The 14,946-nt window shown below is 37.7% G+C and overlaps 1 protein-coding gene and 1 long non-coding RNA gene across 3 annotated transcripts; one reads left to right on the top strand and one right to left on the bottom strand.

Moving 5' to 3' along the window:
* Positions 1-2,822: 2,822 nt before the first annotated feature.
* On the bottom strand, positions 2,823-5,725 carry LOC122087236. Of its 2 annotated transcripts, XR_006142716.1 has the most exons (3): positions 5,398-5,649; positions 4,370-5,315; positions 2,823-3,247 (listed from the first exon to the last, which is right to left on the bottom strand). It is a non-coding gene; the product is annotated as an uncharacterized LOC122087236 (long non-coding RNA). The 2 variants fall into 2 exon arrangements; XR_006142715.1 differs by having other exon boundaries at positions 2,823-5,315; positions 5,398-5,725.
* Positions 5,726-5,811: 86 nt separating this feature from the next.
* LOC122087235 (protein DEFECTIVE IN EXINE FORMATION 1-like) lies at positions 5,812-9,476 on the top strand. Its single transcript, XM_042656300.1, has 7 exons — positions 5,812-6,202; positions 6,511-6,621; positions 6,772-6,854; positions 7,894-8,011; positions 8,123-8,283; positions 8,719-9,212; positions 9,330-9,476. Exons 1-7 carry the CDS (start codon positions 6,054-6,056, stop codon positions 9,402-9,404), a joined length of 1,191 nt encoding a protein of 396 aa, XP_042512234.1. The 5' UTR covers positions 5,812-6,053; the 3' UTR covers positions 9,405-9,476.
* Positions 9,477-14,946: the final 5,470 nt, after the last annotated feature.

Below are 14,946 nucleotides of genomic sequence, written 5' to 3' on the forward strand. Positions count from 1 at the left end.
AATATTAATACCTAAAACCATGGATGCAACTGAATCCAAACATATAATTATAGGAAAAATGTCCAAATTATCTTGGTAAATAATGTGGGAATTGTATGATTTCACATAAATTTGTGTGAAAAAAGAACGCAACCTACTTGTAAGTAGGGGTAGGAGTATGGGTGTCAAAAAGGTCGATTTTGCCCCGTTTTGATCAGGCTGAATGATTTTAGGTCTGAGAATGAGTGAGACTAAAACCATACCATCAAGAAACTTCAGTGTTTTTTATCATAGAGGCCATGCTATCACCCGGTAGTGTTCTTCTTATGCCCCCCTCCCTTTGTGTGTGTAAAGTACACTTAGATTATCCAACTTTAGTGAAATTAGGAAGGTGCCCAACATTTGAAATTTTTTATTTCTAGTCATCACATTTCATTGATGTTTACGTTAAGACAATCCCCCTGCTATAAAACCAAACCATTTCACAATAGATAACAATTTGGACAGCTATCTTTCAGTGGACAAATGTTGCAAAATTTTTATGGACAATCTGATCCCAAACAAGGTTCAATACATGGAATCAATAACAGGATCATTTCAATTCGGTCATAATTGGCTAGAATCAACTTGATTCCCTAGAAGTCCAATATGGATCAACTGCTCTAAGTCCTCTAAACGTGTAAAGTTGAATCGCATGAGAACATATAGAAAACCCTTTTAATGAAATATAAAAACCCTAAGAAACTGTTTGAATCCACAACATCTATAAATGATTTTGATTTCAATATTTGAAACTATATATTAAATTATTTGATTTTAATTTTACCTACAAATTTCAAATCATTTACACCAAAACTGAATTGATTAACACCCTTAACTAAAACTATATGATTGATGATTCAACATGAGTTTCAAAATTTATTTTGGTTGGGTAAAAATGAGATTGAACACACAAACATCTTTAGATTTTATTTATGGGAGAGGGTTAGGAATGCTAGTGAGATGTAATGGAATTAGGAATGCTAGCAAATATGGATCGTATGACTAGAATAATTGAATCGTCACCCTTCATTCCTCACCTGCTCCCCATTCATGAACCTACACAAGCACACCACGTAATCCACAAAATCAAATCCACCACTTCCACCGCCACCAACACCAGCGCCAGCAGTTTATTCCTCCCCATGCTCAGAGTAAGATAGGACTCTATTTACATTGAGCTGCTCGGCCAATACAATTAGCCTAGCCAAGCCGGAGCCCACAAGACCAAAAATGGCCATTGCCAGTGACTACATCCACCCTATTCAATCTCGAGAAACCCAACAACTGGAGAAACTCAAGAAGCAAGCCAAATAAATAGCAGTGTTGTCTCTTTTGCTACTGTTGCTACGTCCTCTGAACATGGAGGAAATCCATTTGGAAAGACGAAACAATACTGTTGGGAGAAGAAACTTGAGCCCCATCATCGGCTTCCTCCATCGACGGCAACGAATTCACGCCGAACCCTCTTGCCGACGGCACCCCCAAATGACCTAAAGAACTAGCTTCAGAATTACCTGCTATAGAGCGAAACCCATCAAAACCCACATCCTAAAATCTTCATTAAAGAAAGCCCACATCCTGAGATCTCTATTAAAGAAAGCCCAAATCAATTATTTTTTATTTTTTTTCCTTTTATTAACGGATCAATGAATGCCTTTTTTTTTTTTTTTTTTTTCTCTTTTTTCTTTGTGCGACTAAATCGGTCACAACATACAACTTTCAGTTGCCCATGAAAACACCACCAACTCAATAGACAAAGGTGGGTTACGAGGAAAAGGACCAAAAGGAAGAAAATCAAGCTTAACAGGTGAAGGATATGCATAAACCCTCCTCTCCTCTCTTCCTCCATCTCTATTTCCTTCTCTTTCATCACCTTCTGTTTAGTGGTTTGAATCTTGTTGCTTTCTTGCTAGAGCAGACAACATGGCCTAAGAAATGGAAGGGAGACAGAGTCGGAGATGGAGACGAAGAGGAAGGGGAAAGGTAGAAGAAGAAGAAGAAGAGGAAAAAAGACAGTGGAGTGACGGTGTTGATAGTGGTTTCGTAGGACAACGATTGTAAAAGGTTGAGATCTTTTATTTTTCATTTGTCGCTCACTAAACCGCTAGTATACCTAATTCCATTACATCTCGTTAGCATTCATTTCTTTTTCCCATTGGCTCCGTTTGTTTCCGCTTGTAAAATTTGACATGGACAAATTTACATGTAAAATTTACCTTGTTGATATGTTGTCAAATTTTTCAATGTTTGTTTGCCATTTATTTCACATGGTAAAATTATTTAGCATAATTACATATAAGATGCCGTTATAAATTTGAATTAGGCAATTGTAAAAACCATGTATCGACATGGAACCCATAAAATATATAGGACTTTTGTGATACAAGACAACAAAAATACAACCAATGTGCGACAGACATTTCCATGCGATTGTGGGATCAATATGGGCATGTGAGATTAGTCAAGCCGAAAACCTAGATACCAGTTATTAAAATGATGATGATGATGATGACGATTATAATAATAATAATAATAATATCATAATGTCTCATAAATCAGTTCAACCACATAGCAAAATGGATGGGGCTGAAAACTCACATGTGAGTTTAAATGGAGTTGGCAATAGGCAAAATAAGCATTAAAAATCCGGACTATCGAAAAATTTGAAACTAGAGATGCTATTCAGCACAAGGTTTTACATCAATGTATTTTTTATTTGTTTTATTCCAATTTTACATCAATATATTGGTATAAGCCTGATGGTTAGTAAAGCATCAGACTATGCGGATGTAGGAGACAAATTCAGAACAAAATATAACAGAAACACTGAGATTTTCTATCTAATAGGCAGTACTGAAGCTAGTAGCGTGCACGCAAAAAGAAGGTAATGAATAGAAGAAATATACATCCATGGCAGATCCAATAAATGTTAATTAATGATAATGACCATGTTGATGATAGAGGGACATATTGAGCACATGTTTTGTTTCTCATATTTTCTGCTGTGATATCTCTACCAAACTGTGTGGTTAATGCCCGAGAAACAAAGGTAACTGATGGGCTTGTGAAAGTCTTGTCACATTTATTCCCTTTCGCTGCTTCTTCAACAAGGAGATCAATGAAAGCATTGTCCATTGTCTCTGTCCAACGTAACTATTGACCTTTCGTCCTTGCAGGTTTTTTTCCTTTACTCTTAGAAACCTCCCTCACTTGATCATTATCCATCCTAGTTTGTCAAAATTACAAGTCACAAAACATGGTGAGTAATAATAACATGATCGCTTTGTTTGCAAACAAATATGCCACTACAAAGATAGTAAGATCTTGTCAGTTAAAAAAAAAAAAAAACCCATCAATCAAGACAAAAGAAGAGAAAAGAACTCCATCCAATAATTTATCAAATCAAACATTAACTAACTAAAAATTTCATACAGATGGAAATAAATGTCTTGAGTACATAGATTCCAAAAGTTTTAAAAATCAAATAGAAAAAATCTCAATGTCATTCATCAATTATCCATTACGAGAACACACCAACAGTAGCATACAAAATTCCATGGAAAACAAGGAGATGTATAATGAATTCCATGGATCCTCCCCAGACACTTGAGAGTACTGTGAAATAAAGTGGGAATGTGGTGTGTGGGACCCATTGGGCCCTTGGAAAACTAGAATCAATAAACAAATAGAGAATCAAGAAGAAAAACAACCCATGAACAGAGCAAAAATTGATAGATAATGAGTTCATATTGCTTTTGTTGTTATAATTAAGATTTATAGAAAGGATTAGGTTCAGAAACTCAGTTGGAAACCAGAAGCCCAATGAATCATTATTGACAAGAATTAAGAATAAGTGATAAACAGTAATCTGGATCTCAGATTTGAATCAATTATAGGAACAAAATTTTAAAAGTTGAACTTGATCCAAGGGTCTGATCTCTAGTTTCAGAAGAATCCTACTTGAAATAGGACTTCTAAAAACAAGAACTGATGTTAGTAACTGAGTGATTTATGGTCAGTAAATAAACTCACTCGATTCAGTAGCTAAAGTTAATAGAAAATAGAGTAGAACTAAACAATAATCTGAGGTATTATACAAAACATCATCTACTGATGGAAACTAGAAAACAGAGAATAAAAGTAAGAAAACCAGCAATTCTAGTAATAATAGGAATCAAATGATATGAGATCAGATTCATAATTTGAAATCATAGACAGTTGTAAGGTAGAACCTGATTGAACAATATGATATCATAATTAAACTGTCAATAGCAACAAGTTCACCAAAAGGAAAAGGAATGATTCTTCCCCTCTTCAAATTTGCTGTGATAACCTCCATGATCTCTACCTTGAACAACCCAATTGCCTCTGTCTCTTGCTCAATGACACTGCCTTGAGTGCCTTCCCCATCAACAAGACACTTGCACTGGAACTGCCACCTCTCTGCAACCTTCAACTCAACTACTCCATCTGCCTAAGTACCATCTCACACCAATTTCCATTAATTGTTTACTACAAATATAAAAAGCCTAAGATATATCATTTGAAGGGTTCCACATTTTGATGATTTGAATTCTTGTCGCCCATGTTGAAGGGTTTGTTGAGCCCCCAAGTCCCAGAGCACCTGAGTCTCAAGTTTCACCAGGGACCCCCTCCAATTCTTCAACTGTAGGAATATGATCAAATCTGATCTTTTTATCTTCAAATATTTTCATATGTACAACATGATCCAATATCAAAATGCCACTAATTAATTAGTTGATATCTTATGGTAGAAATTTACTTAATTCTAATGCTTTTGTTTAATGGCTTTCAGCTTCTCCAGGGGTTGCATTGCCACTGAAAACTAACATGGGCCTTTTGTATTCACGGAGTAGCGGAGAAAAGTTGGAAATCAAGGAGAGCTCAATGTTGCTCGCTGCCACAACTCTTCTGCTCATACCACTCTCCAATCTGTTCTACTCATGATTGAATTATGTATGTTAATAGTTATATGTGTGATTTTCAGTTTGGGTATGTCGCTAAAGATAAAGTTAAACTTGTGTTCAGAGTTTGAAATTGATTCTAATGTGTCTATGAATCCAGAGACTTCAATTACTTCAAATACTCTACAAAATCTGTTACGAAACAAGAACAACATATTAATAAGTCTGTTTTTTTAATAATACCTGAAAACCGAGCTGTAATAGTCAACATACGTACTTTAGTCGTTAAGATCCGGGAGGAAATGGAAAGAAGACAGAGGCTTCAGTCCGAATAGCTCCAGATATCGCCCTTCAACCCGCCGGCTGCTCCTGAGAGAAAGTGAGGGAGAGAATCAGCCGAATCTCAGTACTAACAAACTGAAAGCAGCGAGTGAAAGAGAGAGAATCGTACCAGCTTTGAGATGAATGAGATCGGTTATGAGATGAACGGCGACAGAGGGAGGAGAGAAGGATGAGGCTACAGATGATCGGTGGGAAAGAGAGACGAAGGAGATGAGGAAGCGACTGTGTTCACGATAGATTTTCCAAGTTGGTTTTACCAACAAATATTAGGGTTAAATTTCCAGCCCATTTTTCGGAGAAGGGTAGCTCTTTGGTAAAATTTGACCAAATGAAAAATTTTCAAATTGAAAAACAAACAAAAGGAAAATCTGATTTTACCGTAAAATTTTCTAAGCCGAAACAAATGGAGTCTTTATGTATTTATTATTTATCTGTTAATAATACTAAAAAAAAAAAAAAAAAAAAAAAAAAAAAAAAAAAAAAAAAAAAAAACTGTATCGTATAAATCACATGGACAAATTGGTTATAACCCGACGTTTCTGTTCGGAGGACAACCAACCGTCCTGTCCTCTATGGAAATATGCCAAATCCCCGTCTGCTCGAAAAAATTTCAGAACCCTATCTAGGGTTTTATATCGATGACACCCCGGGATTCTTCAGAGTCGTCCTTTAATTATCTACCAGCTTTTCTTTAAATTCTTCGGTTGCTTTCCTCTACTGCAAACGGCAGAGATCTTTTCTTTTTTTTTTTTTAGTTCGGATCCGATGAAAACGACAATTCTGCTGCTTGTTTTCCTTGTCTCTATTTCTTCGAATCTCATTCACGGCATATCTGATTCACAACCAGATGAAACGAAGAAAAATAAGTTTCGGGAGCGAGATGCAAGCGATGATGCCCTCGGATATCCTGTCATGTGAGTTCATTTGGTTCCACACTCTGACCCCCACTATGAGTTTGTTACGTGAGTTCATCTCAGATCCGGAAGTTCCAATTTGATTTATGACTTACTGCACATTTGGAGTGTTACAGACGAAGTTCAATTCATAATTTTCTGGTCATCCGATGATTCAAGTGTTTCCGGGGGTTTTTTTTTTTTTGGGGGGGGGGGGGGGGGGTTATGTTGGTAAAATTTATTATGAATGAAGATTAATTGATGTATCTGGTATTCTCAAAATCTTCAACTTATTTTTATAGTGGTTAATGTGATATTTTCTTTTGTAGAGACGAGGATGCTTTGTTGAACACACAATGCCCCCGTAAGTTGGAACTAAGATGGCAGACGGAAGTCAGCTCTAGCATATTCGCGACCCCTTTGATTGCCGATATCAACAGGTGAATAGTTTTCACTTTTCAGGAGATATATCTAATTCAAATGAACTTTTTTTTGTTTTGTTTTGTTTTTTAATTAGTAATTTTGGAGTGATAGTATAGGAACGAATATCTGTTCATGGATTTATTTTGAAAAATTATTTCGAATCTCAGTGATGGGAAGCTTGACATAGTGGTGCCGTCTTTTGTTCACTACTTGGAAGTGCTAGAGGGTTCTGATGGAGATAAAATGCCAGGTACAGTTTGGTACTTTACTTTTTTATTTGTTTCATTTGAAGCCTGTTTCTGTCTGTGGACTTTATGTATGATTGTATTCCTCTGGGATTGAAGTAAACACTTTTGGTCAATAGCCCTTTTGAGCAACTCTAATTTCAGAAGAAACGTTAAAAAGGAAAGAGAGTTTAGTCTTGTGTCAGCTATTTAATAATATCATCTTTCGGGTATTTATAATGTGGATCGTGGGAGTGGTGGCTTCTCTAGAAGCAGATTCTTGATGCCCCTTGGATGCTAGAGTTAGGAAATGGATAGCAATTTTCGGCTTTCGTGATTGGATACTTGGAATAACACATTAAAGCACTGTGGAGGTTTTGTCCTCTCCTCTGTGTTTCTCTTTGCTATCCCTCAATAAATATCTTCTTCCACTGGATACTGACTGTCTACCATGTTACAAATTAATTAACTAATAGAAGACTCATGAGGATTAAGGTGGTATGGCCCGGTGATGTTGCATTGCCTTATTTCTTTTATTGATCACCCCATTCTCTCTTCTACCTTTTATCTTTTTCTTTGATAGATCCATGTAGCCGACCCCATTTAGTTGGGAAAATGTTGAGTTGTTGTTGTTGAAGAGTCATGAGGATGGATATGTTTCTAGGCCTCTTAACTATTGGTGCAGTAAAGCTACACTTTTGGCTATCTTGACACTTAAAATAGGACCTGTGCTCTGGTACAAAATACTGATTACCTGCCTTCTATCATTGATGTAACCATTGACTTAGGCCATGAAGGGGCAGTCACTGTATTTTACACAACTTTATCTTCTGGTGACATGCTAGTATGCTACCACTCCCACCCAAAAAGAAAAGAAAAAAAAAAAAAGGACTTTAGAAATGATTATGTTTATGTTTTCTCTTTTAGTAGATTTATTCCTTTCGTTGATCAAAGACTTAACTTGCAAAAATTTAGTGCAACGCAGTGACAGGAAAAGGAGTACCAGTTTTAATAATGCTTTTGCAGCTGTAATAAATCAATTTCCGTCATTTATGTGTTTGTCAGGGTGGCCTGTCTTTCATGAGTCAACCGTTCATTCCACTCCTCTCCTATTTGATATTGATAAGGATGGTGTAAGAGAAATTGCTTTGGCTACCTTCAATGGTGAAGTGCTTTTTTTCAGGTAACACTCATTAACAATTGTAAGAGTAATTTTTATAATGTTATTTTTGTTGAGGGTGCATTCACTCCTATACTTTCTGAACTCAGATTGGTCCTGCTGATTGTGTTTCAGAGTCTCAGGCTACTTGATGACTGAAAAGCTGGAGGTACCTCGGCGGAAGGTTCGTAAAGACTGGTATGTGGGCTTACATCCAGACCCAGTGGACAGATCCCATCCAGATGTTGATGATAAATTGCTTGTTCATGAGGCCACTGACATGAAATTATCGTCTCGTAAGTAATTAACTGTTTAGGTCACCTCTGTAATGGCTAAAATTTAAGTCTGATGTGGAGTTCAATCCTACAGCCTCTCCGCGAATCAGGGGTAAGGCTGTGTACATTATGACCCTCCCCAGACCCCCGGCTACCACTGGGTGCGCCCTTTTGTTGAGTTCACTCATATGCTTTACCTTGAGCCATCTATACTCGAGGTGTTCAAAGAGTCAAACTATTACATGAGCTCGTATCTGGGTGTTGGGCTTTTATTTATAGCTCACATAGTTTTTCTTCACTGTTGCAGACTAACCGTTTTTCAAATTTTGTTGTGACTGCATAGGTGGTGGATGTGAGAGTTTCAGATTATCTATTTGGAGCCTTTGATTTCTCATCATCAATAACTATAATTTAGAGAGTACCGACTATTTCTATAATTGTTGTTGTTCATCGCAGAAACTAATGGAGGTACACCTGGATCAAACACCACTTTGACCATGCAAGATAAGCAGGGATTCTCAGTGAATATGTCTCACCCAGAGAATGAAGAGAAGCTAAATTCTACTCAGACAAAAATAGACATTAAACTGCCAACTGGTAATTCATCTAGAGATGCTGAATCAAAAGGCACCATGAAACCAGAGAATGTGACAGTTTCAAGGAGGCTTCTTCAAGATACTGACTCAAAGGGACATGAGAGTGGTTCTGAATCAAAAACTTCTGATGGGGATGTGAAGGGTGCAACTGTTGAAAATGATGCCGCTTTGGAAGCAGATGCTGATTCATCTTTTGAGTTATTCCGTGATAATGATGAGCTAGCTGATGAGTACAACTATGACTATGATGATTATGTTGATGATTCCATGTGGGGAGATGAGGAGTGGACTGAACAGCACCACGAGAAAATGGAGGATTATGTGGATATTGACTCACACATCCTATGCACTCCAGTGAGTGCAGGCTCTTCGTTTGTGTGTTTGTTGATAGATGTGCTTGATTGTCTCCTTCTAAATAGATGGAAGCAGTGATAATTATGTGGTTAGTAGTGATAATTATGTTCTCTGCAGGTTGTAGCAGATATTGACAATGATGGGATATCTGAGATGGTTGTTGCTGTATCATACTTCTTTGATCACGAGTAAGTTATCTTCTTTCATGCTAGATCTCCACTCTCTCCTATTTTATTCATTCATTCTCTCTCTCCCCTCTATACTGGAAGTTTTAAATTCAAAATATGATATGAAATTATCTGTAATCAATCCTGCATTTCTTGCTTACATCATAAATTATATTATTGTTGCCATTGTCGGTGATATTAGCGATCATCAGCTTTACGCTTAGCATGGTGTCCTGAGAATTGAGATGGCCTCCTGGATACCACATATGTAGTTATTGAATGATATTACATTCAACACTTGAGCCTGATGACAATCACAGTCCCATCCGTCTGTTTGTCTTATTGATGTGGCATCTTTCCATGAAAGGCTCAGTCACTGATTATGCTGTTAGGGATAGGTTTTCTTGATTGAGATTGAGAATTCCCTAATTTTTGAAGCAGGAATAGATTTTGAAAAGGAAAAAATGGAATGGTTTAATTGAAAATTTTTTGATGGGTGATAATAGGCTTGGTGATTCATGTTAGTTTGGTATTAGGTTGACAACTGTAGGGGGTCCTGGAATAGGGTGATGGCTACGGTATGGTGAATGTAGTCGTGGCCTTGTGTTTATGATAGAATTTAGGGTTTATAGGTATTTCAGTTGGAAATGGTGGATTATATGGATTCAGCTATACGATTAGTACAATAAAATGAGTGGGGAGGGGTGGGAACACAGAGAAGAGTGAAAAGAATGATAATTCTATTACTTCATTTCAGTTTATTGATAAATTCATGCATTTGTACTGGTCACCTCCATGTTGCAGCCCAATTATTATTATAGGGATTATAAAAAAGGTTCTGCTGCCAAAAAATTCGAGGGAGGAATGCAGGTAGAGGAGGGGCTAAAGATGTACATAAGAAAATTCAGTTGGTGGGCCATGTTGAAGTTGAGGTTGATGTCTCTCTTAAATTTTAATTATTAATCTATAGTCTAAAAATTATCTTGAAACATTGTGGTCGAAGGAAATTATAAGATGTAGCATAGCAGGTGAATGGTTCAATTATCAACAAAATTCATTTACTGAAATTTCAAACCAGGCAACACCTGTTCTCTGGCATGGAGTCAAGATGGCCAAAACATTGTAAATGCAAGGAACCTGTGAATCGATTAGAATGATTAATCCCAGTTCACAGGTCTATAGAGTTTCAGTCCCTGCTAAATCTATGGGAAAGTGCAAATTCACAGAATAAAGTTGCAAATGCACAGTATCTTAAACAAGCAAAACCTGTGAATCTTAAACAAGCAAAACCTGTGAATGAGGTTAATACCGCAGAACTTGTACCTGATTCTAATAATTGCCGCAAGATATTGGGGGTATTTCTCAATGGAACGAGACGATCCAGTAGAGGCAGAACAATGAGTAATTCAAATGCCTTTCATATTGGTTATCAGATTGAAGTTTCATTAGACGGTGTAGTAGAGAGAACTGAAAAAATCATCAGGGCTATTGAAGGAAAAATTGATTCAGATTAAGAGAAGAAAAGTTCAGTTCAATCAAGTTCTCAGAAAGTTGATAGGGGGAAAGAAAAAGTTTCAGTGGTTTTTGATTTGTGATGATGATATTGAAGCTAATACTAGAAGATAGAGGAAGGCTCCACATCTCTACAAATGACACGTTAAATTTTGATGCGACTTGTGAGCTTAGGCTCAAACGAAGAGTGTTAAGTATGTATCACGATAAGGGGGTCTGCCCCTATTGTATTATGAGTTGGTTTAATTAGTAGTTGGGTCTTAAGTTAAAGTCTGGTTTGTGTCTAGTTTTATATCCTATTCCTATTGTGTTTGTCCTTTGACCCCTAGTAGGAATTCCTACTAAGAGTCTGTTTAGTACCTTATAAATAGAACAAAGTATCAGCATGATAGAATCCATTATGTTTTGACATATTTCTCTCATCTCCTTTCTTCCTCTTTGGTTCCGGTTCTCAAGTTCTTAAATTGTTACATGGTATTAGAGCGATGAAGAAGAAGGGAAAAAAAGGGGACTAATTTTTCCCTACGATTTTTATTTGGTATCATTAACTGCTCCTGCCACTGCTGATCGAAGAAACTAATTGTAGTTGCTGAATCAATCAATCGCTGCTATCGTTGGTTGTTCCTCTAATTTCTGGTTTGTCCCATCGTGCTGGTTGAAGACGAAGTTGAATATGCTGCTGTTTGCTGCTGGAATCGATTCTAAATGAGTCAATTGCTCATGATTTTCTGGTTCTCTCCATTGTGGTGCTTCCGCTGCTCAGTTATCGTCTGATGCTATCGATTGCGTGTAAACACTAACAGATCTGGTTGCACAGGGAAACTTCTGGTTCCTTCACTGCTGGCTGATATTGTTCGTTTGAAGTTCTGGTTCCTTCATTATTTGCTGTTCTCCGCTGTAATAATAGGAATTATTGTTTGCCATCGGACAAGTCGCCACTGATGGTTAGCCGAATGGTTTCCTCCTTTCCATGGTTTCTGCTGCTCTTATCCCTACTTGATTTCAACTCTTTCTGTGCAGTTCTGTGCTGATCCGTGGTGATGTGAGGTAGTTCCCTTATCCAGAAGTTGGCTGTTCTCTGCCTCCTGGTTACGTCCAGAGGTATGAGACAACCTCTCCAATCCTCACTTCTCATATTTTTCTTTAAATCTTTTTCTTTTTAGTTTCCAACTATACTCCTTTCTTTTGCCTTTATTCCCCATTATCCCTTATTTTACATTTCATTCCAAGTTTTCCCTCTCTATACAACTTTGCCGTTTAACTCCAAATTGTTCTTTATTCTTTGAGAATCTAACCTCCATTAATTATGGATTTGCCATCCCCTTGTTATGTTGTTAACCTTTGGCCTTGCTTATACTTGTATATGTATTTCAATTAATTACGGTTCTGCTATTATGCCTTGCTATTGCCTATTGTGTACTTGGATGGGTCCATACCGAATCCAGTTGGGCATTTTGACCTTGGTTTCGCATCAGTTGGGGATTGCATGAGATATTTACAGAATTGCCATTGGGCTTATGTAATTACCATATTATTGCAATGGTGGGCCCTCAATCACGTTAGTTTGGGTTGCAATTTCTTTCTGGGACATTGTACTTGCATGATGTGGTGATTGAAGATTATTTGTTGAGATTGGCTACCGTAAGGGGATATTGGAAAAACTCACTTTATGAGGTTGTCTTCAACCTCATGATGGGTGATTCGATGGAGAAGTAAAGACGCTGAACTGAAGCTATACCAGTAGAGATAGCTTATCCAAAAAATGATGGTTCAGCATGAAATTACAGGTATGGTACTGCAACACCTAGACCTTTCAGTTCCAGCAAGAAATAGCCCCGCAAATCAACCTGTGATTGACTAATTAGCTTTGAAAAATCAGAACCTGAAAGTAGGAGAACCAAGTTGTTGTAGACTTTAGTTCACACGACAAGGAACTATTTTGGGGCACTATTCTAGGGATTCAATTCATGGAACCAGTATCACGTTGGAGCAAAAAAACTCTGAAGGGATTCAACAACTTGAGACGTGGGAGAAAATCGGGAAGGAGAGAGATCTGCGCACACAGCTCTTAACAGCCAAGGTATTAACCAAACTTCGTTCAATTTCCTCAAGTCCAATCTCATTTGTTGGTACAACAATACTATTTAAAGTCTCAAAACGACTCTATTCCTATTGAAAAATTGAAATAGAGTTCGACACTATTTTGGACTAAAAAACAAACTCTAAGTTTATAGTATTCTAAACAAAAAACAATTTCAACTTTAATTGGACTTTCTCATACGACTCTGATAACATGAAGAAAATAAAGTAAAGAAAATTACAAATAATCCCTAATTGATCCAACATTTAGCTGCATCAACATTCCCGGTGTTAAAAGAACTCACTCCGTAGAGTTAGGACGTACTTCCAAGATACCCTTGTAAATTGTTCATTGATGAGGTGGCACATATCTCGAGGTAGATGACGAGAATGTAACTCCAAGAGGATGGGAGAGTAGGCTGACGTGTCATTGGAGGTGGAGATTGTCTCCAACGTGGCATGTCTGATAACACATGTGGCGTTATTATGTACGGCCTCCTTGCTTCATCCTGATCGTGTTTCATGTATCATCGTAGAGAATGCCAGCATGTTGTTGCCAAGGACGTCCTAGAAGAATGTTGCAGTGCTAATGGGGGGACTTGGGGAAGAAGGGAAGAACTAGAATGGAGGGGGAAAAGGACGGGAATCGCACCTCACATAATGCACAAATCAACTAATTCTCATTCCAATAAATTAACATTGAGTATATGCAAGTATATAAAGAGAAAATAATAAGACTATTACTTAGACTCTTAACACTGAAACAAACTCCTATTTCTAAATCTCTTACGTATTCTATCTCAAAACAAACATGATAAAATAAAAGACATTATTAAACTAAATTACTACCAACCCTTGTTGGACAAAAAACCTGGGTTGGACCAGTTCTTCTTAGCTCTTGGCTTCCGAAGCCGGTCATGTTGGTCCAACCAGGTAAGTGCAGCCTTGTCTGCATCAACTCTCTGTCCTCCTTTGAACAAAACTCGACTCCGTTGAGTTTGGATGAGGTTTAAGAATGCCGTCAGAATCGATGCGCCTGAGGAGAAAAGTACCAACTGTTCTCTTGAGTTTTAGAGGGGGAAGGTTCTTTGCTAGAAGAAACTTCATCTCAAGGCGACTATGCTAAAAAGAGTATGTATTCTCATATTCACAGTGCTTGACTTTCTTGTCGAACAACCATGGGCGCCCCAGAAGGATTTAACAGACTTTCAGAGGGAGGACATCACACTGAACCTGATCAATCAGTCCACCAATGGAATGCGTGAGTAAACACCTTTCATTAATTTTCAAATTATTGTTGTTCACCCACCTAATCTTGTAGGGATTCTGATGGGGCTCCGTTTTCAAGCCCAACTTGCAATCAACATCTTTAGTAGCAAAGTCAGTACAACTGCAGGGGTCAATCACCATATTACACAAGCTATCATTGCGTCGTACCCTGGTTTGAAAAATACTATTACTGTGCCAATCGTCCTCAGGAATCTTTTGTGTAGTCAAAAGAGGACGAATCACATAAAATGGTTGAGGATTACCATCGCTGTCACCATCATTAATCTCATTAGGCTCACAATCACATTCAGCCTCTAGATTTACCATTCCTGTTTTTAGTTGCTCTTCTGGTACATAGGGTATAAAATTGTCCTTGTCGATATATGCCAACAACCGGTTAGGACATTGATTAGCTCGATGCCCGTACCCCTTGTATGTGAAACATTGAATGGCCTCCTTTGGAAATACTGAGTTCCTGTCATAACCACGCCGAGGTGGGGAGTAAGGTCTGTCTGAATCACGTCGAGGTGGAGAATATGGCCGACTAGGACATGAAGATGACGTAGATGAAGCACTAGCCTGTGGTCTGTTGATTGACTTTTCCTATGAGGATGACTGTGGCTGAATAGAACTAGGACCCCTAGGAAAAACATCTGTAAATTGCCTCCGATTGTATGGGCGTTTTAGACTTTCCTCAACTTGATATG

The sequence above is a fragment of the Macadamia integrifolia genome, chromosome 8, assembly GCF_013358625.1.
Source record: "Macadamia integrifolia cultivar HAES 741 chromosome 8, SCU_Mint_v3, whole genome shotgun sequence".
NCBI classification, from domain to species: Eukaryota; Viridiplantae; Streptophyta; class Magnoliopsida; order Proteales; family Proteaceae; genus Macadamia; species Macadamia integrifolia.

Excerpts from the sequence above, each read along its gene's own strand:
- LOC122087235 (XM_042656300.1), top strand. The coding sequence starts at position 6,054 with ATGAAAACGACAATTCTGCTGCTTGTTTTCCTTGTCTCTATTTCTTCG. Across the intron at positions 8,284-8,718 it reads TGACATGAAATTATCGTCTC|AAACTAATGGAGGTACACCT; the intron begins GTAAGTAATTAA and ends TGTTCATCGCAG. Across the intron at positions 9,213-9,329 it reads CACACATCCTATGCACTCCA|GTTGTAGCAGATATTGACAA; the intron begins GTGAGTGCAGGC and ends TGTTCTCTGCAG.